The sequence below is a fragment of the Eutrema salsugineum genome, unplaced genomic scaffold (assembly GCF_000478725.1).
Source record: "Eutrema salsugineum unplaced genomic scaffold, Eutsalg1_0 scaffold_4, whole genome shotgun sequence".
In the NCBI taxonomy this organism is placed as follows: Eukaryota; Viridiplantae; Streptophyta; class Magnoliopsida; order Brassicales; family Brassicaceae; genus Eutrema; species Eutrema salsugineum.
The window spans coordinates 5,279,150-5,306,554 of NW_006256686.1; the positions used below are offsets into that span (position 1 = coordinate 5,279,150).

The 27,405-nt window shown below is 38.0% G+C and overlaps 3 protein-coding genes and 1 long non-coding RNA gene across 4 annotated transcripts; 1 reads left to right on the plus strand and 3 right to left on the minus strand.

The window, feature by feature from the left end:
* Positions 1–1,048: 1,048 nt before the first annotated feature.
* LOC18013574 lies at positions 1,049–6,457 on the minus strand. The gene is made up of 3 exons (XM_006418617.2): positions 6,423–6,457; positions 1,569–1,818; positions 1,049–1,492 (listed from the first exon to the last, which is right to left on the minus strand). The coding sequence occupies exons 1-3, from the start codon at positions 6,455–6,457 to the stop codon at positions 1,049–1,051; spliced, it is 729 nt and encodes a 242-aa protein (XP_006418680.2).
* Positions 6,458–6,905: 448 nt separating this feature from the next.
* On the minus strand, positions 6,906–9,416 carry LOC18013575 (traB domain-containing protein). Its single transcript, XM_024153876.1, is given in 10 exon segments — positions 6,906–7,201; positions 7,289–7,400; positions 7,653–7,753; positions 7,860–7,973; positions 8,082–8,105; positions 8,108–8,188; positions 8,275–8,358; positions 8,632–8,691; positions 8,766–8,813; positions 9,007–9,416. Coding segments are annotated over 10 exon segments (1,119 nt in total). The 5' UTR covers positions 9,373–9,416; the 3' UTR covers positions 6,906–7,072.
* Positions 9,417–9,728: 312 nt separating this feature from the next.
* LOC112084615 lies at positions 9,729–11,308 on the plus strand. Its single transcript, XR_002898286.1, has 4 exons — positions 9,729–10,004; positions 10,156–10,265; positions 10,350–10,416; positions 11,098–11,308. It is a non-coding gene; the product is annotated as an uncharacterized LOC112084615 (long non-coding RNA).
* Positions 11,309–13,935: 2,627 nt separating this feature from the next.
* LOC18013576 (F-box protein At1g30790) lies at positions 13,936–15,843 on the minus strand. The gene is made up of 2 exons (XM_006418619.2): positions 14,076–15,843; positions 13,936–13,996 (listed from the first exon to the last, which is right to left on the minus strand). Exon 1 carries the CDS (start codon positions 15,812–15,814, stop codon positions 14,465–14,467), a length of 1,350 nt encoding a protein of 449 aa, XP_006418682.2. The 5' UTR covers positions 15,815–15,843; the 3' UTR covers positions 13,936–13,996; positions 14,076–14,464.
* Positions 15,844–27,405: the final 11,562 nt, after the last annotated feature.

The window sequence follows — 27,405 nt, forward strand, 5'->3', positions numbered from 1 at the left end:
AGCTTGGTGATGTGACAAGGTCCCGCGCTACCGGATAGGTCGACTCTAGAGGATCCCTCTTCTTCTTCTTCTTCTTCTTCTTATTAATTAACTAATATATTTTTTACCAACAGGATATTATCAATCGATTATTGTATACATCCGCATCGAAACCGATATAGTAAATAACTGCTTACAAACGAGCACAACCTTTTTTATAATTATGGAAATCTGCTTTAACATGACTACTTCGATTTTCATGAGCAAACTCAAAATTCAGGTATATCCCCAAAGTAAGGCATCTCCGAATGGATATTAATTGAAATGTAGGGATTTATTTGATTATGTATTTGCCATAATTTTTGACATGCAGTCATAATATTGTGTTGACTATGACATGTAGCCTAATCGTTTTGTCATACATTGTATTGCCCAAATTAGATTGTCTAAATTTACAGCTTGAAGTACTCGAGGACTTGTTTGGGAACCTAACAAATCATTCAATTCGTGGTCATCCGTTTGAATTGAACAGGCGTACTGTTTGTGGTAGGGTCGTCCAGTCCCAACCCAAATGGGTTGGACACAACTGTGCCGTCCCAAGGTCCATTAATATTATAAAAAATAAAATCTTATACTGACCTTTTCAAGAATGACAACATTGAGCGTACATTTTAAAAGTTGAGCGTACATTTTAAAAGTTGAGCGTACGTAAAAACGAAAGTTGAGCGTACGTAAAAACGAAAGTTGAGCGTAGTTCAGTAGGTCCAATTTTTTTTTTTAAGTTGAGTGTAGTTTTTTCCCTAAGGCCATTAATTTTGTCGGTAATGAGCGTGTCTGACGTAAAAACGAGAACAAACTTTAAAAATTAAATTTGTTGTTTTTAAATTAAAATTAATTTTTTTTTGTATATATCGCATCAATATATGAAAATGAGTAGTCCAGTAAAGTCCCCCTCCTATAAATTTCTACAGAATACACACCATAATGTCACGAGTTCTTGAGACAGATTTATTATTTATCTATTTTTTTTAAAAAAAAAACTCGAATACGAACTTTAATATTGCAAAACTCAGTAAGCTCCACGAGTAATAGACCCTTTAAACACAAAAAGATTCTCACCATTTTCAACACCATGCCACCGAAGACTACAGTTCTCTCGCATAATCCGTTGCTTGTGTACGAATATATACTCGTCTCTTGGTAACATCTTGGTAGCTTGTAACCCTTCTCTCATCTCCGATATGGTGCAAGAGTCATTAATCTCCACAGGAATCCTCGCACCGTTAAATAAACTCGATGACGTCTGCACCAAGAAACTGAGTTTCCTCACTGGAGCAACGTCTTTGGCTCGGTTGATTGACTTGAGAAACACGACAATCTCTGAGAATTCTCTGATTCCGTATTCGTTTAGGTTTCGAAAATCGTCGGCTAGCTCGATCCCGGAGAAGTATAACTGCATTCGTTTTATCGGTGTGTTCTCCACAATGTGGATCTTGTCCTTCAGGCTACTTACCTACAAAAACATTAACTTATTAATCAAGAAACTTAAAAGACGGTAACAAGATGTGAGATGAAACATTAAAAGTTACCGTTTCGGTTTTGTCTACTTCGATGTCGAACTGTTTTGACGGGAACTTGACGGTGACGTGGATTTTTTTAACAGCGGGGTTAGTATAAGAGGGCGCGGTGAAAAGGGGAGTTACGGTAAGGTCGATCCTGGTGCCGTGTGAGATGATTGGGTAATCATCGATGTCGAGACCGTCGAGGAGTTCCCAACAAGAGACAAAGAGAGTTAAAGAAGATGTTGGGATCTGAAGAAACTGTCCTAATCGCTTCTTAGACCATGTGCAACGGCGTATACACGTTGCGTCTCCAACCATTTTTTAGCAATTAAGTAAAACAAAAACACATAAAAAAGAAGAGAGACGTCGCGAAATTAGAGACTGGAGAAACGTTTTTGGCGACCACGTGGCGTGTTGTTATTGGAACCAAAAAAATGAGATGGAAGAAAATGCATTCTCTTTTTTTTTACCCGAAAACTTTGTTTTTTTTTCACTCTTGTTCTCTCTGTCGGCGATTGAAGCTTCGTTCTCTCCGTCGGCGATTGAAGCTTCTGTCGGCGATTGAAATCAAAACAGTCTTCGTTCTACCCGATAACGATGTCCTCGCAACATCTGCTTGGCGGAATGAAGGATCAATTGAAGCTTCTGTCGGCGAAGGTAAGCAAAGCGTCAAATTGAAATTGTTTTGATTTTTGTATTTAGATTCTATGTTTGGGATGAAATGGTTTAATAAAAGGGTGTAGATTTATCGGGTTTAAGTTGTGATTTGATTTCTATGCCGATTTGGTCTGGGATGATATGGTCTTCGACTTTGGGTTTCATATCGCCTCAATGTGGAATTTTGTTTTTGCTTTGTTTGTTCTTGTTTTGAGTTGTAATTCGACAAGATAGACAAGAGGAGAATTCATGCTCATTAACTCTTCTTGGTGTTTCAGTTAATCTCACGATTACATTTGGATCAGTTTTGGTGTGTTTAAGTTTGTCTTCCATCTTTGTATCAGTTTGTATATGTTTAAGTTTGTTTATAGTTTGACACGTTCATTAACTCTGCTTGTTTTGTTTAAGAAATAAGTTCTGAGCATTGGTACTTTATGGTTCCGGTTGTAAGCTAACCTGAACGTTGGTAATAGTTGGTCAAGTTCTTTATATTTGTTTGTTTTCTTTATAGTTGAACTTCATTAACTGTGATTGTCTTATCCATGTCTTGTTTGTGTAGTTGTAGTTCATTAACTGTTGTTTGTATAGGTTCTCTTTGCTAACTCTTATTTATTGTCGCCTTTGTTCTATGCACGCCGAGTGAATGTTGCGGAATGACAGGAAGAGGAGAGAAGAAGCACATCTGCATAAGGCTATCCATCTTCAATATCCTGAAAAGGTAAGGTACAATCACTTACTAGGTAGTTGTATTAAATGGGTTTAGGTAGTGTTAGATAATAAATGGAATAAGGGATTAGTTAATGTAGAAGGTAGATATATGTCTAGTCAAGTCTAAACCCTTGTGATGAATGCTTCTTGTATATGGTTGTGTTTAAGGTAGGCGTAGAATGATGAATGCTTCTTGTTTGTGGTTTTTCATGCTTCTATAAATTCTTCTCTTTTTCGCATTCCTTTCATCCTGTTCCCTCTTTCTATTCTCTCTTTCTGTTCTCTCGTTCTCATCACTTTCTATTCATATTAGTCAAATTTTCTTCAACCATTTCCCTCTTTCTATTCTCTATTCTATTCAACCATTATGTCTTCTCGCTTCCCATTTAACAACCCCTCAAACTTTGTTGATCTTTTACAAAGTCAACAAGAGAGTGTAAACCCTTACCCAAATCCATACCCTTCATTAGAAAACCCTGCCTTTGGTACCCAAGCTTCCATCGATGAAGTAGAAGAGGTTGGAGTGACGAGCAAGGTGATAAGACGACCTTGGAGCCTTGCGGAAGATACCCTTCTCATCAGCGCCTGGTTAAACACCTCGAAGGACCCGGTTGTAGCAAATGAACAGAAAAATGGAACTTTCTGGAGCCGCATAGCTTTGTATTTTGCAGCGAGTCAAAACGGAGGAGAAGTCCGAGAGGCAGGACAATGCAAACAAAGATGGCACAAGATTAATGATCTTGTGTGCAAGTTTTGTGGGGCTTATGAGGCTGCAACAAGAGAAAAAACTAGTGGTCAAAACGAGAATGACATTCTCAAAAATGCGCATGCTATTTTCTTCAATATCCATAAGAAAAAATTCAGTATGGAACACGCTTGGAAGGAGCTGAAGAACGATCAGAAATGGTGTGATTTGTCAGCCATTAAAACCAATGCAAGCTGTAAAAGGAGGAGACCCGATGATGTAAATGCAGAGGGGAATGAAGATGGAAACAAGAATGGTGCAGCTAATCAGGGAACGGTCAGACCTCCTGGTGTTAAAGCCGCAAAGGCTAAAGGCAAAAAGGTCGACGTGGTTGAGGCTGTTAATGTGTTCAGCAACATGTGGGGTATGAAAAGAGAAGAACTGGTTTTGAAAAAAGAAACCCAAAAGATGGCTCTTCTTGATTCCCTTATTGCGAAGGGACCCCTTTGTGAAGAAGAAGAAGCTCTGAAGATGCAGCTTATCTCCGAAATGATGCAGAATCAGTGACTTGGAACTTGTTACATGGTCATGTTTGTAACCGTTATGTGTCTGTTAGGTGTCTGTTATTTTTATGATGTTTGTGTCTGTTATGTTTCAGTTTTAGAGTTCTCTGTTATGTGGTTAGTGTTTAGTTTGGTATGGTTCAGTTTCATAATTGTCCCTTATGTGTAATGTTCTAATGTTAGAGGAGAATCTTTATTGACCTGGCTTTTAAACTTATGTCTTTGTATTTCAGTGTTCAAAGTGTGTTGTGGAGACATAAAGTGAAAAGATAGTCACGGGTTCATCAAAGTAAAGATGCAGCTTACACAAAGAGACAACAACATGTGGGTGAAAAATTCAAAGAGAATTATTGTTCTTTTGGGTCCATATTTGGCTTTGTCTTTGTATTATTGTTCTTTGTATTATTGTCCATCTTTCTAAGAGAAAATGATTCTCCATCGTTCTATATATATGTACGTCGTTTTTAATATACACAATGTCCACAAACTCTTTTTCTCAATACAATCTATACTCTCATTTTCATTCTCATTGTGCATTCTCAAATTCCAACCTCTCTAAATTACCAAATCCTCGTACTCACTTTAACCAAATTCTCTCATCTCTTCTATTTTCTTATGGCTTCTTCTTCCCAAAATCCCTTTGATGAAACTTATGATCAGATTTATGATCAGTTTTACGAAGACACATTCCAAAACCTCTTAATTGATTTAGCTGATCAAGCAGAGGCAACCTCATCCAAGAAGAAAAGAGCTTTCATAGAAAGAAACCGAGAGGAAGGCCACATAAGATTGTGGAATGATTACTTCAGCGAAAACGCAATTTACCCGGATCACCTTTTCCGGCGACGTTTTAGGATGAACAAGGCATTGTTTTTGCGTATTGTTCATCGGCTCTCCAACGAAGTCACTTTCTTTAAACAGAAGCAAGATGCTCGGGGTAGACTTGGTCTATCGGCACTTCAGAAGTGTACAACCGCAATTCGTCTATTAGCTTATGGCACGGCACTTGATACCGTTGACGAATACCTACGTCTTGGTGCAAGTACAGCCCGTTCATGTCTGGAAAATTTTGTTGACGGAATTATAAATCTCTTTGGCGACGAGTACCTCAGAAGACCCACAGCAGACGATCTTCAACGTCTACTTTATATGGGAGAAGAACGCGGATTTCCCGGGATGATAGGAAGCATTGACTGTATGCACTGGGAGTGGAAGAATTGTCCAACCGCTTGGAAAGGCCAGTATACACGAGGTTCTGGGAAACCGACAATAGTCTTAGAAGCGGTAGCTTCATACGATCTCTGGATTTGGCATGCCTTTTTCGGACCGCCAGGTACCCTAAATGATATAAATGTTTTGGATCGGTCGCCCGTTTTTGATGACATTATAAATGGTCAAGCTCCGAGAGTTAATTTTTTTGTCAATGGAACGGAGTACCATTTGGCGTACTATCTGACAGATGGTATATATCCCAAATGGGCAGCTTTTGTCCAATCTATACCTAAACCACAAGGTCCAAAAGCATGTTTATTTGCTGAACGCCAAGAATCTGCCCGTAAAGATGTCGAGAGGGCTTTTGGAGTTTTGCAAGCTCGTTTCGCCATTGTCAAAAATCCAGCTTTGTTTTGGGATAAAGAAAAAATTGAAAAGATTATGAGAGCTTGTATCATACTCCACAATATGATAGTTGAAGACGAACGAGAAGGATACCAACACTTTAATGTTCAAGAATTCCAACAAGGAGAAGGAGGCGGAAGTTCTAATGTGGATTACTCGTACTCCACAAACATGGCAACAAATATTATAAATATGATGGATACCCGAAGAAAAATTCGAGCACCAGATATGCATCACAAATTAAAAGCTGATTTGGTTGAACACATCTGGCAAAAATTTGGTTAAGCTCAAAAATCAATCACAAGTGTAATGTATAATATTTTATGTTCTATTTGTTGTAATGTTTTAGTATTTCTTCTAATGTTGTAATGTAAAATAAAAACTGAAGTTTAATGTAAAATTTTTTTTTTTATGTCAAATTGAAGTTTAATAAGAAATATAATGTAAACTTTATGTAACATAGAAGTTTAAAGTAAAATAAAAACTAGATTTTTTAAAAAAAAATTTTAAGAAATCATTAGAATTTCTCCCATTGGAGCATACAAAAATACAAAGTCTCTCTCTTAGGTTTCTACTACTAAAACTATCCATTTTATTAATAAAAAAAGGGATAGAGACTCTAAATGGTCTCTCTCATTGCACATGCTCTTAATGTTCAACACAGATTCTTGTTCGCTGATTTCCATGGTGAATTCTTGGGTGTATGAGACAATTGTCACAATCATATTTACAAAAAAAAATGATGTTTATGGGATAAAAAATGATACTGTGAATTCACAATGCGTTATGTATATATACAGCGAAAAGTACAAGTTGCTGAATGCATGTAAAAAGGACTTGGGGGAAAATAAGAAATTCATGATAGTAACTTGATGTGTAGTTGGGTCTTGTTTGTGTCATTGTCTGTGTGTGTGTCTGTTACTCTGTTACACTATGGGTCTATACGTGATATTCGATCGAATTTGGCATGATATTCGATTAGGTAGTTAGCGAAAATAATACTACTTGTAAATCAGCTTAAGGTTTGAGACGTGAGACATGAGTCAAAAACTGGATTCATTGTAGAGGAATCCAGATAGTTTTTTTCTTTAAAGAAAGTAGTAGTTGAGTGAAGAACTGGAGGGGAAAGATTTTTGATTTGTATAACTGTTACGAAATTATTCAACCGATAAACCAAAGATAAATAAAATCATGACAACATAGATTATAACAGCTACTGCAAATCTATGTAAAATCATCTGTTATTTAGCCTAATATTTATTGGCCTCATGAGAGATTATTCTCTCTGCCTCGAGATTTGTTTAACTTCTGCTTGCAATAGATATGCGGGAAACTATACCTGTCCAACAGACTAGAATCGCCAGAGATGTCAGAAAATTCTTTACAGTAAAAATTGATTCATTCTTCGGTATCTCCAACAGATCCTTCATCTGCAATACCATTAGCACAATATTGATTAGCTCATCTCTGTGACGTTTAATCAAAATCGAGATTGAAAAAAGATTGTGGCTACTAACCTTTATAGGTTGGTTCCAGTTCTTCTTGATCCCTTGAAGATGCCCTCTACCAACAACTGCCACGACCGAGCTATGCTCACTTGCAACTCTTAACAACATACATGCCATGTACCTAACGCAACAATTTTCGAAATAATCAGGAAACTACTGTTCACTTTTAAAACTTAGCAAATAAGAGAAACAGAGAAATCTCTTATGATCATCATGGTGTTTAGGACTCCAGGAGAGACCTTTTGGGTTTCAAGAAGCATCATATAAGATACACATTCAACAGAACTACTACTGATAATGCAAGTTTTAGAGAAAGCCGTCAATTAATCTGATGAACTTTATATTTAGAGAGAGAGAGGAATAAAATACTAACTTATCTCTCTCATGCACAAGTGTATCCATGAGAGATGGAAACTCCTTGCTCATTTCTTGAATCACCAATGTCAGCATATCCACATCGTTCATAGCTTTCAGCTAAAATCCATACAATTTAATCATTACTCATTATTTACACTGACTTGAAGCACATAAACTTTAAAGAGAAAACGAAAAAGAAAAAAGTAAGCAAAAGACTTTGTACCATCTTGTCAAGTTCCTCAGGGCTTGGTAGAAAGACAGCTTGAAACACTAAGCTGTACAGAAACTTTACTTTGTGCCATAGAGGCATTTTAGCCCAAGTTCTCTTTAACGTGATCTGTTTCAAGTGAAAAACTGATTGAAAACTGAAATAACCAATGCATAACATTCCTCAAGAGAAAGTTTTAAGACTATAAACACATATTCTTGAATCACCAAAAGCCACCTGTACTGGACGATCACCTAGAAAATCACCTTGCCACCATATTTGTCTGCTTCTTCATATGCCACACGAAACTCAGCACCAGGTAAAACTTCAAGCTTGCTGGCGATCTAAACATAACATAAGAAAAGGATGTAAGTTAACGGTACGAAAATTTAAGCTATCATCAAAGAAGATATAAACGGAGAAAGCATACCGTTGCAAGAAACCATCCATAGACTATTCCGAATGGATTGTGTTTCTTCTTCCACATGTCTATCATTTCCCACACGGTCGGAACCTGGAAAAAACCAAGAACATCGCAACTTTCCAGAATAAAGAACATGGATACTGCACAAGAAGAAGAGCTACAAGATATGTACATCTGGTAGATAACTACGTGTGATATATCATCGCATAGAAAAACATGTGAAGTTCATTCTCTAGACAAAGTTTTCCAGTAATTCCAGTAGAAATTTTGGCTAATCTTAAGATGATGCACAGTCTAGTCCAGGGTTATCACATTGTTAAACTAAAACCAGAGAATTTTATAGGCATTATGTAGAGCAAAAACCTTCACAGCCTGAGGAGTGAGAATAGACAATCGGCTTGGACACAACTCTACGAAGACGACCTGCAATACAACAGCCACGTACTTAGAGAGTGAGAGAAAGATATATAAAATAGTTCACTGTAAAAGAGAAGAACCTCTGGTTTCATGTAGCTGACTATAGCTTCAACTTCTCGACATGATTCCTATAAAACAAAACAAAAACGGCAACGATCAAAACAACTACACAATGCATTATGCATATGAACATTGATCTCAATTTCAAGTCATTATAAACCATATTTTCACAAATTCACAATGTTCCTTGCATAAAGCTCAAATCTTTCAACAAAAAATCACAAATTCAGTCAGAAAGTTTCAATTTTTAAAAGAAGATACCTCTGATACATGAGCAGTACCAATCAAATACACATCACAAGATCCTCCCTCAGCTTTGGAATCGCACGTTAGAACCATAACGCTTTTCGCATATTCCTCAGGCAGCTCCAGTTTCGTCTTCGTCTCCACAGCAAAGTCACCACCATCCTCTCCACTGTAGATACCATCGTCACCAGACTCAACGATCGAACCGACGCCGGTTATCACTGAACCGGAATCGCTATGTTCTTCTTCCTCCTCCTCGTTCTCCACATTCACTATGCTGTCGCTTAATGAGGTTTCTCCGGGAGGCCTTTGGTCATCGACGTGAACGAATTCATCTCCCAATTGAGCCTCCGGCTCCAACGGTGTTACCGTCGGTTCCATTCACGACGAGGAAGGAGTGGGGGAAATCGGTTAATTCGAAGACTTTAAGGGTCGGAAAATGTAGTTTACGAGCTAAGACAAAAGGTATAACAATGTCAGTTTCTTTCTTTTTAATAATTTAAATCTCATTGATTTTGTTACTGGTCTATCATTTTTTTTTTGACTGTAATAATTATCTTTTGACATATTTTATCGATTATTTAAAGAGATAATTACTAAAACAATCTCAAACAATTTTCTAGGATTTGAAAGTTGGGGAAGTATGGTGAAAAAACCTTTAATTTTTAAAAATTCATTTTTATTACAAAATTGCCATTATTACAAATTTTTTAAAAAAAAAAAGAAAAAGGAATCACAACACAATCTACCCGATTTCTCAAACCCTAAATAAACTTTCATTTTCATCCAAACTCTTTCTCTCTCTTTCCCCGGCGGCTCTCAGGCGATTTCCGGCGGTGACCTCAGTTCTCTCCGGCGAGTCTTCCTCTTCCGGTGTTCTCTGCGCCGAACTCTTCGTTTCTCCCCTCCGGCGACGAGACGAGCCGAGACGACCCGAGTCTTCCTCTTCCTGTCTTCTTCTCCGGCGGCTCTGCAAATTCCGTTAATTTCCGGCACGACCCAAGCTCTCTCCGGTGAGGTCTTCTCTCCCCGTGTTCTCTCCGCCGAAGTAGATTTTGTTTTTAGACCTAGGGTTTTGTTTCCATAACGATGAAAAAGTTTTTAGATCTAGGATTTTTGTTTCAAAAATCGAAACCTTCTAAAAGTTTATCAGGTTTTTTTCAGGTTTCTCCTCCTCCGGCGTCTCTCCTCGAGCTCTCTCCTCCTCCGCCGTGATATCCTCTCGAGCTCTCTCTTCCTCCGGCAACGGTGACGATAGTCTCGAGCTTCTCTCGGTAAATAGATCTAGTGTTTTGTCTCGAAATTCGAAACCTTCTCAAAAATCGAAACCTTCTAAAATTTGTTCATGATTTTTTTAGGTTTGACGATTCCGGCGATGATTCCGGCGACGAATCCGAGAACCACATTTACAAATCCGGCTTTGAGGTATTTACTTTGTATTTACTGTGTATTATCTTGGTGATAGATTTGTTTTAATGTGGTGATAGATTTATTTACTTGAGGTATTTACGGTGATAGATTTGTTTTAATGTGACGATTTGAGGTATTTACTTGGTGATAGATTTGTTTTAATGTGATGATAGATTTATTTTTTTGTATTGTCTTGATTTTTTTAAAAATTTGATAGTTATGATACATTTATTTATAGCTTGATGGTAGATTTATTTCTAGGTTAAAGTATTGATTGTTTGATGGTAGATTTAATTGTTACTTGATGATAGATTTATTTCTAGGTTAAAAAAATTGATATATTGCTTGATGGTAGACTTTTGTAGATTAGCGTTTTATGTGATGATGATTTATGAGCTTTTTGTTTTAAACATGTTGATTTCTCATTACTCACTTGACCTTTCTGTTACTCGTAGATTCTGAGATTGCAATTAGTAGCTTAGATTGAATTGGTTTTCTTTTTCGTTTGTAACTTTGCCATCATGAAGCTTGTGAGTTTACTTAGCCTTTTCTATTTAGTTCATATATACATGCTCAATAATGTTTTTAGCTGTTCTGCCTTTGTGATTGTTTGTCTACTTATCGTGATGATGATGCTGAATCACATACGTCCCATTGTCTTTATTATTGTGTAATGAATGTTTCTTTGTTTTGCAGGTTGCTCAAAAGATAGGAGCGAAGGTATGAAGCAATGCATATTTGAGAAATACCTCGGACATGTTCAGGATTTAGCTCTCTTTTTTTGTATTGTGAGCAGTTTTGTACATTCGGTTCTCTTTTGTAGTATAATGTATGTGATATATGTTGCCGCTTATGTAAACAACCAGAAACGAATGTACGTATAATAAAAAGATCAATAAAGCTTCATGATCATTTTCATGTTTTGACATTTTCGGGTTTTAGAGAGAATCCTTTGGATATCCCTCTTGCAGGAATAGAATTCTACATGAAATTGATAACACCAAAACAATTGTGGCGAAAGGATGACTTCAGATACAATTGGTTAGGTGATATGGTAAGTTTACTCGTTATGGTAGACTTATGTTAAAATTATTAGGATGTTGTGATAGACTTTTAGAACTTTGTGGTAGATTTATTTTTACGTTATGATAGACTTTCGTATATTTAATATGAAGTTATGATAGATTTATATATTTTATGACGTTATGTTATGGTAGACTTATGAACTTAATGGTTTGTTCTGCAACATATTGTGGCAGATATGAATTTGTTCCGACAAAGAGCTTCCCAAGATTCAAATCTGTATCGGACTGAAATGATTGCTTTCCTTGACCCATTGTTCACTTCTCTTTGGTGCATCTTTGGAGGAGATTGAAGAAGTTATTGAAGTTACGAAAAAACAGATCTACAACAGTTTCTCTTCGTTGAGATGGAGGAGATCGATGAAAACAGTTCAATCAAGAGAAGAAAATCAAGAGAAGAATCCCAGAAAAGTTAGGAGAGAATAAAGAAACGAAAATCAAGAGAAAAAACCCAAGAAAAATGAAAAGTACATGTTTCTCTTCGTTGATGGCGGCCAACCCTAGTTTCACCAATGAAGAATATGAAGTTAATGCAAGGGCAAATTCGTCTTTTACCACTCATAGGTCAATAAGTCTACCATTATATTCTAATAAGTCTACGATAGACTTAATAAGTCTACCACCATGGTCCCAATAAATCTATCAGCCGTGGCAGATCTGTAAAACTCCAAAAATTGAATATGTCTATCGTTAAAAGAAATAAGTCTACCAATGTCAAATAAATCTGTCATAACTATAAACATATCTATCATAACATGCATAGGTAAACAAGTTTATCGGCAAAGAAAATAAATCTATCACAGGTAATTAAGTCTACCATCAAAATATTAAATATATCATCACTACGTAAAGAAATAAGTCTACCACCACTAATAATAAGTCTATCACTCCAATTAAATCTACCATATAAGACAAATAAGTCTATCGTAGACTTATTAAGTCTTTCGTAGACTTATTAAGTCTTTCGTAGACTTATTAAGTCTTTCGTAGACTTATTAAGTCTTTCGTAGACTTATTAAGTCTTTCGTAGACTTATTAAGTCTTTCGTAGACTTATTAAGTCTTTCGTAGACTTATTAAGTCTATCATCATAGCAAATAAATATATCGTTCCAAAATATGTCTACCATAACATCTATTAAAATAAGTCTATGATAGATTTATTAAATCTATCACCAAAGAGTGATAGATTTATTTTAATTCCCCCGTTTTTTTGCTGACGTGGCAAAAATTCATTAATGGCATTTTCGTTATTACGTTTTTGTCAACACATGCGAAAAGGATATAATAGGTACAAAAGATTACTTTAGTAATTTCCAAAAATTGGCATCATTTTAGTCATTTTCCAACTTTTGAAGGTTATTTTAGTAATTCTCCCTTATTTAAAAAATGGAATATTTTCTTCATTATTATTTTTTGTTTCTCATTACTGTTTTATTTGGTGTTTAAAGCAACAAAGTTTGAGTCATACAAAAAGAAACAATAATGTCATATATTCATGAACTTGGTATACAAAATCATGAACTTACTTAAACTCAACATGTTAGTCAATTTTGGAGAGGAGGTTTATTTTATTGACTACACCTATTATTTTAGTCAACCTATTTTTCGAATCTTACCTTACTGGAAAAAAAAAAAGGCAACAACATTTTTTCTCCTGTCAGTAAAAGATAAATTAATGTTAATATTCACAAGTTAATTTACATCTTGAGAGTAACGTCGAAATGAATGAGAAATGATATTAGGCTCATTGCATCATTCTCTCTGACATGTGGGATTCGAATTTTCTACCATTTTGACGAAAGTGAACATCCAAACACAATTTAGTTACTAGCCTTCAACTGTTAAACATAAATAAATTTGGATAGCAAATGTATACATCATCTTTGGATTATTGAAATCAATGAACCAAAAAACGCGAGCGCTACAAGAGAAAGATTTATCACAAAACACCTATAAGTAACCTTGACTTGAGTTTTTTTTTTTTTTTTTTTCAGACGTAATATTGTAATAAGCATCCAGAAACATATATTATACTGATTATATGACGTGTGGCCTGTAAGACAAAACAAAAATGACTGAGCAGGAGCATCCAACTGTATGTAGAAGCTAGGCTTGTTGGATACGAATTGGATAGACTGTGTCTGGATGATAGTTTGATCCCATGAGTCAATCAAAGTTCTGTAAAACTCCTGCTGCACATGATGATGCTTGTTTTGCTGGTTGACGTTCCGAAGAAAATTAACCGTAGAACAACTTGTTATCTTAGGAATAATTTTGAGGATTAAAAAAAAAAAAAACAGATGAAAGAAATCTACCTGAAATTGAGATGGTACATGTTCGAGATGAGTATCCATGTTCAATGGGTCCCTTGTTTATGCAGCTTTTGATAATGATGGTGAAAGGTTAAGAAATTTGTGGAATCTCTTTGTTAGTTTCCTTTCGAGATCACAAGCTGGAACCCAATCTCAACTACAAGGTTTTTGCGACAAGCCATAAAACCATGTAAGAGAGCCTAAACAGGTTAAACAATGTGAGAACCGAGGCAAGGAAATATGTATCAGAACAGGAATGGTGAGGACCTGGAAGCTTACAATACTATCGGTTTGTTGGACTAGATTTGCATAGTGTGACGAAAGACCAGCTTTACCTAATTGTTCTGTTCCTGGCTTCCCTCCATTGTCTTTGGAACATGAAATGACATCAACAAGAAAACAGAACCACAGTTGGAGGATCAGTTTAAACCAGAGAATATACTCAAGAGTTTCCCAAACCACAACATTCTCAGGAGCTTTGATAAAACATGGGCTTTCAAATCTAAGCTCCAAAACAAACAATCACTGGAAAGATTCTCTTGGGGGCAAGATAACAAACTAAACTATATTGCTTGGTGTTGATAACAAACTAAACTCTTAAATAATTTATTTATGGAGTAAGAAAAACGCTTTTACATTAAGATCCTTGAAGAAGGACATAAAACACATTACAAAGAGGCAATACTTTCAACGTGTTGGGGTGACATAGAGACGCAACATGCCTTTCCGAATCCATAACGGTGCCTAAACCCTTGATCATCTCCAATTCCGTGGATCCTAACTCTTCTGATGCTTTTTCTTTCTACATTGTAGTAGAAAATGTAGAAGGGTTGGACTTTACATGACAGCTCTTTTGGGGCAAAAATGATTTCACCAGCTTTGTTGGTGCCCGGGGAAGTCATGTTCACCAAAGTTAAGGGGAGTTCAAATGTTTGCTTGGACCAGTCATGTGTCATGACATCCTCTAGAATCCATAAATCAAATCTAGAGAAGCTCCAAGTGCGTCTTCCAAAAGAAGCTAACTTACCTTTGTATTCTATGAATATTGAATTGCTATGGGAAACCACAACATCCTTAGGAGCTTTGATCAAACTCAGCCTCTCGGATCTAACATCAAAACACACAACCACAGGATTCGATCTCCATCTTGGGGCCCATGCACCATAATACAAACAACCATTGATGCATAGTCCACTAGTTACAGGGTAATAAAGCGGGGAGGTAACCTCATTGCGTGATAATCTTCCTTCTCCTCCAAGCCTTATAACCTCGTGCACTAAATAACCACTATCCAGCTGATCGTCAATTGCTGACACAAGGGTCAATGCTTTGAACTGACCATCAACAGGATCGTATCCCAAGGATGTGTGGGGTCCTTTGCAGGGAAAGGTAAATACTTGCCCTGTGCTAGGGTTGCATATAGTCAACCGATGACGAGAGCAATAACTGAGAAAGCCATGGACGGAAGGACAGTTGGAGCCGATATCGAAGCGCACGGAAGGTATTTTCATGTCGAGGTTGGCAACCAAAGAAGAAGATTCCTCTCCCTCGTGTGAAGACGAGGAGATGAACCGATAAGGCATGCCATCACCCTTGATGAATAAACCGTTACCGAAAGCAATTGTAAACCGCGACCGCGTCGCAGAGGACAAAGCGTAGTAAGAATCGACGAATCTTTGGCTTCGGATGATGGAAGACCACATCTTAGACACGCATCGGAACTTCATAAGAGACTTTACTGGTAATCTAGACAGAATCTCCGCCTCTACATCAAGAGGGATCAAAGGTAGCTTACAACTTTGACTTGTGCCTTTCTTCTCATCGACCTCGCTATCGTTGCCATCTCGCTCCTTGCGTTTCTTTTGGTGTGGCTTTATCCCAAATCTCGCAGGAAAACTAAATATCTTTAGATCAAGAGGGATTGGATCTAACTTTCTGCTGCCGCAGAACATGTCCTTCTCATCATCGTCCTCGCGTTTCATGGTGGCTCCCAAAATTTTCCGACGGTGGAGATCCATATTTACTCGCAGAGAGATCCAATATTTCCTTTTTTTTTTGGTTGTTACCGCGGAAAAAAAAAGATTTTCCTTCTTTTTGTTATTGTTATTGGGAAAAACAAATAATTTACTTTTCAGACCGAACACAACACATCTTAGAGCATTCACAATGCAAATACCGTTTTTGATCTCTTCCCAATTTTTTTAATATTAAAAGTAGGGAAGAAACGTCTCTATCGGTACTCATTAAAGAAACGTTTCCAACAAATTTTTTCTTCTACTTATATTTTTTAATTAAAAAAATTGCTAAAGACCTAAGTAAATACTCGCGTTACGGATGCTCTAACCCATATGTCTGAAGAGGTTTCAAATCTTTTACTGGTTTTTTATTTTTATTTTTATTTTTATTTTTTATTTATTTAATAGAACGATCTGTTGACAAAAAAAAAAAAAACAGAACTATCTAAGGGGTGTATTGGATCCATGATTTTAAAAAGTTTAATAGGATTTGGATTTAAAGAGATTTGAGGGAGATTTTGAAGATATGAAGATTTGTTTTTGGACTTTTTAAAATAATCATTGAGAATTTTTAGTGTGATTCTTTATAACAAAAAAAGGAAATTATATGTGAAAGTTTTAAAAAATTGGGACTGTTGTTAAGACTTTTGTTAATATTTACGAAGAACAACTTCACAGTAAACACCTATTGGTTTATTCAAAGTCATGAGTCATTTTTCTTTGTATAATAATAAATTGTCTCTAGTAAAAATTAAAAAGACTCGAATTTAACGAAGCTTCCATTGCTCAATGTCTTTCGAAATTGGTGACAGCTGAGCAGAAATGAGTTTTGGGTAATCCAGATTGAGTTCAGAGGTAGCTTCCAATGCTTTAATGGAGATTGCGAAATAAGGTTCTGTAGCAATTGAATTTGCATATAAGGAGAAGAGGTTTTGAAGCGACAACATTGGTATGTAGTTATTTCCCAGAGGGAAAAGCTCTCTTCCTCTCTCTCTGTGCGAATGTAATGGCGATTTTGCCAATTCTCTTCTCTCTCTTCATGAGCGCACTGTTCCGACAGTTTCTCTCCGATTTCTTTGGGTCAAGTTTGTCGGTTTCTTTCCGTTGAGGATTCCCTCTGGCGGTTTTGTTGGTTAATTGATTTAAAACCGCCATGGCCCTCCTTCACTATAAAGCCGAACAGTTGCTTTTTCTTTTTCCAATTTCATTAGTTTTTCTGGATTTTGAGAACGATGAGTGATAACCTTCGACGACGCATGCAAGAGATCGACTTGGGTGCAGCACCGATTGCTCTTCCGGAAGCAGTGTGTGCCCAAGCGGCGCGAGTGAACTGGTTCTCCATCGTTGAGGTTTTGGTCAATCCAAAGAAGAAAAACATGCGAGCGTTAATTGGACAAATGCCTCGACTATGGGGTATTGCTGATCAAGTGGTGGGACGGATGGTGGATACTACGAAGTTCCAATTCGTCTTTTCGTCTGAGGAAGCAATACATTTGGTTTTGCATCATGGTCCTTGGTCTTTTAATGAGTGGATGCTTGTGACTCACATGTGGAGGCCAGATATAACTGATGCTGATCTCAAGATCATTCCGTTCTGGGTACAGATACGTGGAATCCCGCTGCAATATCTTACTACAATGATGTGATTCATCAGTGGTTCAATTGGTCCAGTGGTGTCTGTCGACTTTGATGAGAACGCTAATCTCGCTGCCTTTGTTCGTGTCAAGATCAATTAGAGCATTGATAATCCACTGCGTTTTCAACGCAATTTCCAGTTTTCTCCAGGAGAGAACACTATCCTTAAGTTTCAGTATGAGAGGCTTCGCAATTTTTGCATCAAGTGTGGAATGCTTGATCATGATTCCAAGGAATGCCCTATGAACTTCGATGATGATTTTAACGATCCAGATGCACAGCAGTCCCCAAATGAAGATCACACTAATGGCGATGATGCACATGAACGTGATACTACTGCTTATGATTCTGCTGGTCTAATTGCAGGTCCACCTTCCGTTCCTATGATGCCAGAGGGTCCCCTCAATCATGATAGGGACATGGCGACAGAGACATGGCGTTACCTGCAATCAAAGATGGCAAAATGCAAGTTCAAAGCAGGCGACTTCGGAAGAATATTTGCGGAATTTGTAAACCATGAAGCTGCACCACGTTTGTGCATTGAAAAGCGTAGAGAGATCGACACTATTTTACATCATTATGGTAACAATGATGATTCTGACTCTGAGGAATCATGCCAAATTCTGAATGAAGATATCAAACCGGATGTGTTTGGGCACATTACTCCCCTGCCTTAAATGGAGTTCTCGGATATGTCATCTGATTTCAATGTTCCAGTCAATACGGATAAGAGGAGATTTCAAGAAGAGGATTTTCTGGATGGTTTTGTTGATTATGCAGAAGCTAGTACAGATTTGGCAACTAAAAAGCGTCGGCGTATGGAAGTGCAAGAGATGTTGGATGAGCCTTTAAGGAGCATTGACGATCGGGTGGACCTGTATCGGCCAAGAAGAAGGAGAAACGTGACACACAAGGATCAAGTACTGATCAACCACCAATGGACGGAGGCGCGGGGGGCCCGGTACCCCCACAGTCATCATGAAGATCATATCTTGGAACTGTCAGGGCCTTATGTTGCCGCTGACAAAAGAAAGATTGAAGGAGTTGTGTAAGAAATTGTGTCCAGATATGTTGTTTTTAGTAGAAACCTTAAATAAGTGTGATGTTGTGCGTGATGTGTGTGTTTCATTAGGATTTGATTTCGTGTTTTCTGTACCTCTTCGTGGCAGAAGTGGAGGTATAACAGTGTTATGGAAGAAAGATGTAGTTTTTACTAAGTTGTTTGATTCTGTAAGGATGATTGATGGTTATGTTTGAATACAATGGCATGGCATTTTATTTGTCTTGTGTTCAAGAAGAGGATTAAAAGATTTAAACAAACAAGACAAGGGCCTTGGCTACTAGTTGGGGATTTCAAATATTGTCAAATGATGAAAAAGATGGGGGTCTACAACGAGATGAAAAGAGCTTTGAAGATTTCCGGAATTTATATAGTGTTTGTGACTTCTCAGATTTGCGATCTATTGGTGATAAGTTTTCCTGGGTTGGTCAACGAGGGAGGCATGTTGTCAAGTGCTGTTTGGATCGTGTCATAGTTAATTAATGGTTGGCTAAGTTCCCTGCCTCTCAAGCACAGTTTCTTGGCTTATATGCGAACAGACGATGCCCCGTCCTGTGAGCCAGTAATCTCAGTGTGCATTGATAATGATCACCCGGAGCGCTGCGTGGAAATCGGTGCTAACTTGGAAGAGCCCATCAAGTCAGAGTTAATCTCTTTCTTGAAGGAGAATGTAAACACATTCACCTGGGCTGCAGATGATATGCCAGGGATCGACATCAGCATCGCCTGTCATGAGCTCAACGTTGACCCAACGTTCAAACCGGTGAAGCAAAAGAGACGCAAGCTGGGACCTAAACGGGCACAAGCAGTAAACGACGAAGTGGATAGACTGTTGAAAGTCGGATCCATCACAGAGGTGAAGTACCCAGACTGGCTGGCTAATCCGGTGGTGGGTCTGATCATCGTCCCGTCTTGACAATTGTAGCTTTTGTACATCAGAAATTTAGGAAGCCTTTTCGTTTTGATAAACGTTTGCTACAAGTTAAAGAGTTCAAGCAATATGTTTCCCGAGGTTGGAATGCATTTAAGTCTTCCCCACGAGCTTCGATTATGGACTGCATTCGTGAATGCAGGAAATCAATGTCTTTTTTACGACAAAAGGCAAAACTAAATTCTGCAAAACAGATAGAAGAACTTCAATTGGAACTTGAATTTGCTATGTCTTCTCGTGATAGTCAAGTTCGAGACACCATTCCCCAAATCCGTAAAGAACTAGTACAAGCTTATCGAAATGAGGAAACATATTAGCAACTGAAGAGTCGAAACAATTGGCTAAATCTGGGAGATAGGAATTCACAGTTTTTTCACGCTTGTACTAAAGCACGTTTTGCTCGTAACAGAATTCACATGATCAAGGATCATAACGGTGTTGAGTATCAGGGAGACCTGGCTATTGGTAAACATGCAGAGGAATTTTTCACGCAAATATATAGTAGCGACAATAACCCTGTAATCCCTGCAATTTTCGATGAATTCAAACCCATAGTGACGGCGGAAATCAATGATCATATTACAAGAGATTTCACACGTGAGGAAATCCACGAAGCTGTATGTCAAATTGGAGCAGACAGAGCACCTGGACTAGATGGTTTAACAGCAAGATTCTATCAAGAATGTTGGGACATAGTAGCAGATGATGTGATCCAAGAGGTTGAGTCTTTTTTCAGAAATGGCTATTTCACTCCGGGAATCAATCACACAAATATTTATATGATTCCTAAAACAAAAAACCCTGCAACACTCTCTGAATATCGTCCTATTGCACTCTGAAATGTACTGTACAAGATAGTTTCAAAGCTTCTAGTCAACCGGTTGAAATCATCTCTTGATCAAATTGTATCTGATGATTCTCAGTCTGCATTTATTCCAGGAAGACTGATTACAGACAATGTTATGATAGCACATGAATTGATGCACTCTCTCAAGTCTCGAAAACGTGTATCACAAACTTACTTAGCTGTCAAAACAGATATCAGTAAAGCATATAACCGTGTTAAATGGAAATTTTTGGAACAAACTATGAGAGCGTTTGGCTTTTCAGAAGTATGGATCAAGTGGATTATGGCTTCAGTTTCCTCTGTTACTTACTCAGTCCTGATTAATGGGAAACCTCAAGGTTTGATTACACCTCAAAGAGGATTATAACAAGGAGATCCATTGTCTCCTTATCTGTATATTCTCTGTGCTGATGTTATGAGTCACCTGCTTGATGTTAATGTCCGCAAAAAGAAAATACAGGGGATTAAAGTGGGTATTGGGGTTCCTTCTATTACACACTTGTTGTTCGCAGATGACTCGCTGTTATGTTGTCGAGCTAATCAGCAGAACTGTCGAGTACTGAGCGAGATCTTTCGAACCGATGAACTTTGCTCGGGTCAAAAGATAAATCAAGACAAATCGGTCATCACATTTGGATCACGCATTCAGGGAGATGTTCAAGACCGATTGAAGAATATTCTCGGAATAACTAAACACGGAGGCTGTGGAAAATATTTAGGATTACCTGAACAGTTTAGACGTAACAAGAAGGAGCTTTTCAAAGACATTACTAACCGAGTACATCATAGAACGTCCCATTAGAGTGGTCGTTATTTGTTGGCTGCAGGAAAAGAGGTTTTGATAAAATCTATAGCCATTGCAACCCCAGTATACTCAATGTCGTGCTTTAAATTGCCAGCTGAAGTGATTAAGGATCTAGAACAGATTTTAATGCGCTTTTGGTAGGAGAAAGGAAATCAATCGAAAGGAATCCCGTGGGTGGCATGGAAGAGACTACACTACTTGAAATCAGAAGGTGGTTTGGGATTCCGTGATCTATCCCTCTTTAATGATGAATTGCTTGCAAAGCAAGCTTGGAGGTTAATTGAAAAACCAGATTGTCTGTTCTCTAGACTGTATAAGGCTCGTTATTCCCGTGACGATCATCTTTTCCAATCCAAAAAACTGACTAATCAGTCATATGGATGGTCTTCCATCCTCTCTGGAATTGAACTTTTGAAAAGTGGAACACGTGTTATCATTGGTGATGGGAGGGACACAAGACTTTTCGAGGATAATTGGCTACCTACTCACCCCCCACGTCCGGCTCATCCTACAGACAGTACTGCATCACATACAGTGGATGAATTAATTATTCAGAGTGGCTGTGTTCGTAGATGGGATGATGAAGCTCTAGCTCGGCTTTTGACACAAGAGGATGCCGTCCTTGCAAAGTCCCTGTACATACGACAAACAATAGGTCATGACAATATGGTGTGGAATTATAGGAAGAATGATATTTATACCGTTTCATCCGGGTACTGGTTTGCTCGACATTCTCCTTCTATTAAATTAAATGCTCCCCCAATTCCTCATGGTGATCCCAAATTGAAAAGTCAAATTTGGAAACTGCCTATAATGCCTAAATTAAAACATTTTCTTTGGAGAGTATTATCTAAGGCCTTAGGAACTGCAACAAGGTTAAACACTCGCGGTATTCATTTTGATGATACGTGTCAGCGTTGTTGTTCGGCAAGTGAATCCATTAACCACTGCCTTTTTACCTGCCCCACTTCCGTGGCCATTTGGAGGATGTCGAAGTTACCGTTCTCCTTCCTTTTCAATCCCTTTCATGATCCAGAAGAAAATATAAGGAATATTGTACAATTGCAGGGGATTTCGGATATTCCAAGAAAACAACGTCTTATGCCATTTTGGTTACTCTGGTGTATTTGGAAATCACGCAATGCTTTAATTTTCTAGAAACAGGTCATAAGCCCAAATATCGTTGTGGATTTAGCTTGGGCGGATGTAACAGAATGGATGGATTCAACTACTGCTGCAAATAATGTTCCTCAATATTCTCCAATGCTTTCTCATATGGTTCCGCAAACTTGGACACGACCAGAAGAGGGATGGGTAAAATGCAACTACGATACTGGTTTTGACATATCTTCAGGACGAGTTGTTGGCGGCGGCTGGATCTTACGTGATCATTATGGTACAGCTAAAGCTTGGGGCTCAGCACCATTGGGGTTCTCTTCTACAGCTCTGGAGGCTGAAGGAAAGGCTTTATTATCTGCCATTCACAACACTTGGATTAAAGGTTTTCGGCATGTTTACTTCGAAGGCGATTCAAAACATCTTAATGACATCCTAAATGGCCAGATTTTGCGTGACATTTCTGTTTGTAATCTGGTTGCTGATATTCATGCATGGGAAAGACGCTTTAACCGTTCCTGTTTATGCTTTGTCAAACGCAAAGGAAATGAAGCTGCTCACTTACTTGCAAAGAGGGGAACTTTGATTTCTAATTTCTTTTCGGGATGTATTTACCCACCGGTTTGGTTAGCCCAAACTTTGTATTCAGACTTTGTACTTTCAAATTAATAAAATTATAATTTCGTCGAAAAAAAAAAATCTAAGACTTGAGAATCAAATTCTAAAATGGTGTTGGAGAGAAGTCAAAAATTCTCGATGGTGCTCACTTATTCTAGAAGGTGTTCTAAAATAAGAAAAATCAAAAATACCCTTAATTAATCTTTTACCTTTTCAATTTATTTTTCAATTTTAAATAATTATTTTTTCTTTTCTCTTTCTTCTGACTTCGTCCAAAATCTGGAGATTTTTTCTTTCACCTATTCCCTTTTCAAAATCAAAATCTCTTCTTGTTAAAAAAAAACAGATTTCATAAATTGTTTCATTGCTAAGGTTTATTCTTATTCCATCTCCCTTTTTTTTCATTTGATATGTTCTTCTTCTTCTCCATTCTCTTCAACGTTTTCCTTTCTCTCTCTTTTTTTTTTTTATTAAATGTGATTTCAGTTTGAGATACATTTTTGGTATCAAATTCTTTCAAATCTTGATTATTTTTTTATCGGGTTTTGGCAGCTTTAACCTGTTTTTGAAATCTAATAGTGTTCAATAGCGTGTTACATTAATAATCAACAGATTGCATAAATTGAATTCTGAATTTGTAATTGACAGAGATGGTAGAAGTGGTACAACTTGCACAACTAGTAGAATATGTACCGTTGGTACAAATAGTACAACTAGATCGTTGATACAACTTGTATAACTAGATATTATGATACGACTAGAACAACTTATACAATTCGAACAACCAGTCCAAATGGTACAACTAGATAACTGGTACAACTAGATCGTTGGTACAACTGGTATAGCTTGTACAACTAGTTTTAGTGGTATGACTAGTATAAATGGTACAATTAATTTTTGCTAATGTTTTTTATTCTTTTTCATGAGACAATTGATAGTATTTGTGGCATGGTCATACATTTTGATTATAGGGATATTATTCAGAAGAGGAAGATGCAATGGATTCGGAAAGACCTTAATATTTATTCTACTGTAATGAAAGCAACTTTGGAGGATGTCACTTATTCTCGGCTGATTGACTGAATACGTAGGAATATTACATGGATAATTCTTATATAGATAACTATGATACGTATGACAATGTTGACATTACACATATTGTACAAGCCGATGAGGTTGTAAATGTTGAATGAGAAGATGTATTGAATCAGACTGTAGATTAAGAATTTAGAACTAAGAAAGAAGTGAAAGATATAGTGGAGAAAATTTAAGAGTTGCATAGCCTAAGAATTCATGTTTTTCTCGGTTAGAGCATACCAGAAAAATGCATTCATGCTCTCTATTAACTACATCTACAGCTAAAAATAAATAAAAGACACACCACACTTGGTTGCAAGACTTCAACCTCAAAAGTTCTCGTAGACTTGATTCAAAGAATACTTTGTGTTTTGATTTCATCTGATACGATTTTGTACAACAGGTTCAACTAGCCCATGAAACTAATATTCATGATTTTTGCTCTAAATGTTACTGGATGGAGCAGTGGGCTGTTTATTCAGTATCTCATAATTTATTCAGTATTAACTGGATTGTTACAAAAAAATGATTTAAAACAAAATTTGTAAACATTTTTCTATACATAATCGGCCATAGAAATGTGGGAACCGAAATCCACCGCAACGTAAAATAGGAAAGTTTGATTTGCGAGGAACCGAGAATCTTGGGGAGAAAACGAAAAGCTAAGTGAAAAGAGATCGAAAAAGGAAACTAGGGCTAAAAGAGAACGAACTTTAAAAGAGAAGAAGAAAATTGCGTATTGTATTGATATTGCGAATGTTTCGAATAATCCGAATCCTCTTACAAGAGAGGATATCGATCCTTATTTATACTAAAACATCCTAAGTCCTAAACCACCTAACTTTCGATGTGGGATTAAGGTCTTTTCCTTTTTCCGCCGACTTTTCCATAAATCTTCGAGTAAGCTCCAGAACCTTCCGTAAGTCGGTGTCTTCCTCCCAGCTCGGCCCAAATATGTCCTTCATTCTTCGGTTTAGCGGTTTTCCTCGGTTTAGTTTAAGTTATCGCGATGTTTCGAGAAGTTTACGAAAACATTGGTATTTTCGCGGAAAGACTTGACGAAGAACGAAGTGAAATCATACGAAATTGAAGATGACAAGTAGCTCGGCATTTCTTGATGGCCAGCCATGCCGAGCTACTTGCTTCCCATCCAGCTGTGCGTTTAGCTCAGCATTTAGTCGAGGAGGAAGTCCTCCGACTGTCCGCGGAACGCGTTTAGCTCAGCATTTTGAGGTGCGGAGACCATGGAACATGCTTTACAAGTAGCTCGGCATTTGAAAGTGAGCAAGTAGCTCGACATTTTTGTTTGGGCAAAACGCCTAGCTACTTGTCATGCCTAGCTACTTGTAATTTGCTTCCCACGGCTGTTCGGTTCGGTACGCTTCAGCATGAACGGGACAGACCTTACAAGTAGCTCGGCATTTTTGGTTGGACAAAATGCCTAGCTACTTGTCATGCCTAGCTACTTGTAATCCGTCCATCTTCCGCTGTCCGGTTCGGTACGTTTCAGCACGAACAGGACAGTCTTTACAAGTAGCTCGGCATTTCAAGCTGTGCAAGTAGCTCGGCATTTTTGGTTGGACAAAATGCCTAGCTACTTGTCATGCCTAGCTACTTGTAATTTGTTCAAAGAATCGCGATTCCTCCGATTTTTCGGTTTATCGGAAAAATCGCTCAAAGAGTCGAAACTATTAGCTCGGCACGAAAGTAGACAACATGTAGCTCGGCATGAATGGTGATGGAAAATGCCGAGCTACTTGTCTCCTTGTGCCGAGCTACTTGTATTTTTCCCGGAAAATTGCAACTTTCGTCGGTTAATCGGAAGAATCTCCCGAAAGACGAAATGGTCGGCTTAGCATAAAGGGAATGTGCATGTAGCTCGGCATTTTTGGGCAAGCCAGATGCCGAGCTACTTGTCTTCGCTTTGGCCCTGCTAATAGTCTTTCGTTCAATAAATCGCGACTTTTTCGGTTTATCGGAAAAAGCCCTCCAGGAGGCGGAACGAGTAGCTCGGCATGGAAGGAGAGCAAGTAGCTCGGCATATTGTGGTGACAGTGCATGCCGAGCTACTTGTTCGTGCTCTCTCCTTCCTTGCCTCGCCAGTTGGTTCCTGCTCGAAGAATCGCGACTTTTATCGGTTTGTCGATAAAACCTTCCGAAAAACAGTTTTAACGATAAAAACAATTCAAGAGAATTATTTTTCCGAATTTCTTATTCAAATATGGAAACTTTTTCCGATATTCAAATATTTTAGTCGTTAATTCCGGAAATGTGGGTTTTGACCCCAACATTTAGCCCCCCAGCCCGTCAATATCGGGTATGATCTTGACGGGGTGACTAAGGAGTGTATAATGGGATTAAGGAGCTAAAATGCTTTGACCCCAACCTTTCGGGAACTTTCGACTCCATGACTTTGAACTTTGGATGATGTAGCGAGTTTTGCCGAACTGTCTTAGGAATGTGATTGATAGCGTCACGGGCTGCACATTGGATGTGGTGGAAGGGATGACCAGGCTGTCTGTTGGAAGCTTCTCGATTTTTGCTTGTGCTTGAGGACTGTCGGAGCTTAGGTGCTTCGTATGTGGAGTGTGGATCGACATGGTGATACGTTTTGATTGTTGCCTCGTTAAAAACCTTTTACTAAGAAAAACCCGATGGGAAAAAACGTAGTAAAGGAAAAGAGTGCAACGCGTATCGAATTTTCGGACTGTTACCTTGGAAAGGAGATTAAGTTCGTAAAGTTTTCCCGAAAAACTGTTCATGATAAATTTTTCGAAAGTTTTTCCCGAGAAAACTGTTAAGTTAAGTCTTTCAAAGGTTTTTTCCAAAAAATTGTTTAAGTTAAATTTTTCCGAAAATTTTCGAAGGGAGTGGCACCTAATGCCGAGCTACTTGTAGCATACCATGATGCCGAGCTACTTGTAGGTGGGCTTGGTGCCGAGCTACTTGTATAGCTCTTCCGAAAAACTGTTCAAGTTAAGTTTTTCGAAGGTTTTTCCGAAAAACTGTTTCAGTCAAGTTTTTCCGAAAATTTTTGAAGGGAGTGGCACCTAATGCCGAGCTACTTGTAGCATGGCATGATGCCGAGCTACTTGTATGCTGGCTGGTGCCGAGCTACTTGTTTAGCTCTTCCGAAAAACTGTTCAAGTTAAGTTTTTCGAAGGTTTTTCCGAAACACTGTTTAAGTCAAATTTTTCCGAAAATTTTCGAAGAGAGTTGCACCAAATGCCGAGCTACTTGTAGCATGGCATGATGCTGAGCTACTTGTAGGTGGGCTTGGTGCCGAGCTACTTGTAGGTGGGCTTGGTGCCGAGCTACTTGTAGGTGGGCTTGGTGCCGAGCTACTTGTATAGCTCTTCCGAAAAATTGTTCAAGTTAAGTTTTTCGAAGGTTTTTCCGAAAAACTGTTTAAGTTAAGTTTTTCCGAAAATTTTTGAAGGGAGTGGCACCTAATGCCGAGCTACTTGTAGCATGACATGATGCCGAGCTACTTGTATGCTGGCTG

Coding starts and splice junctions, on each gene's coding strand:
- LOC18013574 (XM_006418617.2), bottom strand. CDS start 6,457: ATGGAAATCAGCGAACAAGAATCTGTGTTGAACAT. Junction 1,819..6,422: donor CAAGAATCTGTGTTGAACAT/TAAGAGCATGTG, acceptor TTGCACATGGTC/TAAGAAGCGATTAGGACAGT. Junction 1,493..1,568: donor AAGTAGACAAAACCGAAACG/GTAACTTTTAAT, acceptor ATGTTTTTGTAG/GTAAGTAGCCTGAAGGACAA.
- LOC18013576 (XM_006418619.2), bottom strand. CDS start 15,814: ATGGATCTCCACCGTCGGAAAATTTTGGGAGCCACCATGAAACGCGAG.